This window comes from Fulmarus glacialis, unplaced genomic scaffold (genome assembly GCF_000690835.1).
Source record: "Fulmarus glacialis isolate BGI_N327 unplaced genomic scaffold, ASM69083v1 scaffold42265, whole genome shotgun sequence".
NCBI lineage: Eukaryota > Metazoa > Chordata > Aves > Procellariiformes > Procellariidae > Fulmarus > Fulmarus glacialis.
In genome coordinates this window covers 2,670-3,184 of record NW_009213135.1, presented here as the reverse complement: position 1 = coordinate 3,184, position 515 = coordinate 2,670, and the positions used below count along the sequence as shown (strand labels likewise).

At 34.4% G+C, this 515-nt stretch overlaps 1 protein-coding gene across 1 annotated transcript in view; it reads right to left on the bottom strand.

Annotated features, from left to right (window-relative positions):
- LOC104077026 (ankyrin repeat and IBR domain-containing protein 1-like) overlaps positions 1-515 on the bottom strand; it is an 11,233-nt gene that overhangs the window by 9,377 nt on the left and 1,341 nt on the right. Inside the window, exon 4 of the mRNA XM_009578094.1 lies at positions 341-486. Coding sequence (XP_009576389.1) covers positions 341-486 — 146 coding nt within the window. The remainder of the gene's footprint in view (positions 1-340; positions 487-515) is intronic.

The window sequence follows — 515 nt, the reverse complement described above, 5'->3', positions numbered from 1 at the left end:
AGGGAAAGACAGGAAAGAGGCACTAGAGAAGGAGATGAAGACTGAAGCTAAAATGTTATCCTCAGAAAGCAGATTAACAGTAAATAATTTTCTTTCTTTCCCCTTCCACTTGTCCTTCTCCCTTTCCTTTTTCAGCAAAGTGTTGTTTTTCATTCATTCTAAAATTGAACTAAAAGCTACTGTGTCACAGAGTAATAAAAATGCACTAATTTTCCAAACTTGCCTACAAATACAAAATGGGTATATCAGTTTTACACTACAAAAATGGCAGAAAGACACTGATAACTAATATTACAAAAAAAAAGTAACATTAGAAAAGCAAAATATATGCATGTATTACCTGCATAAGTTCAAATATTTCTTTCTTTGTGCTTTTAGGCTCCAAAAAGAATCCATATGGGTAAGAACACTTAAGAATGCGGCGAGTTTTTAGAAGCTCTTGCACTGCATCTTCAATGAATGTGGTATCAGGACAGCCTCCCTCAGCTGTAAGATGAAACAAGCATTGTGAAAAT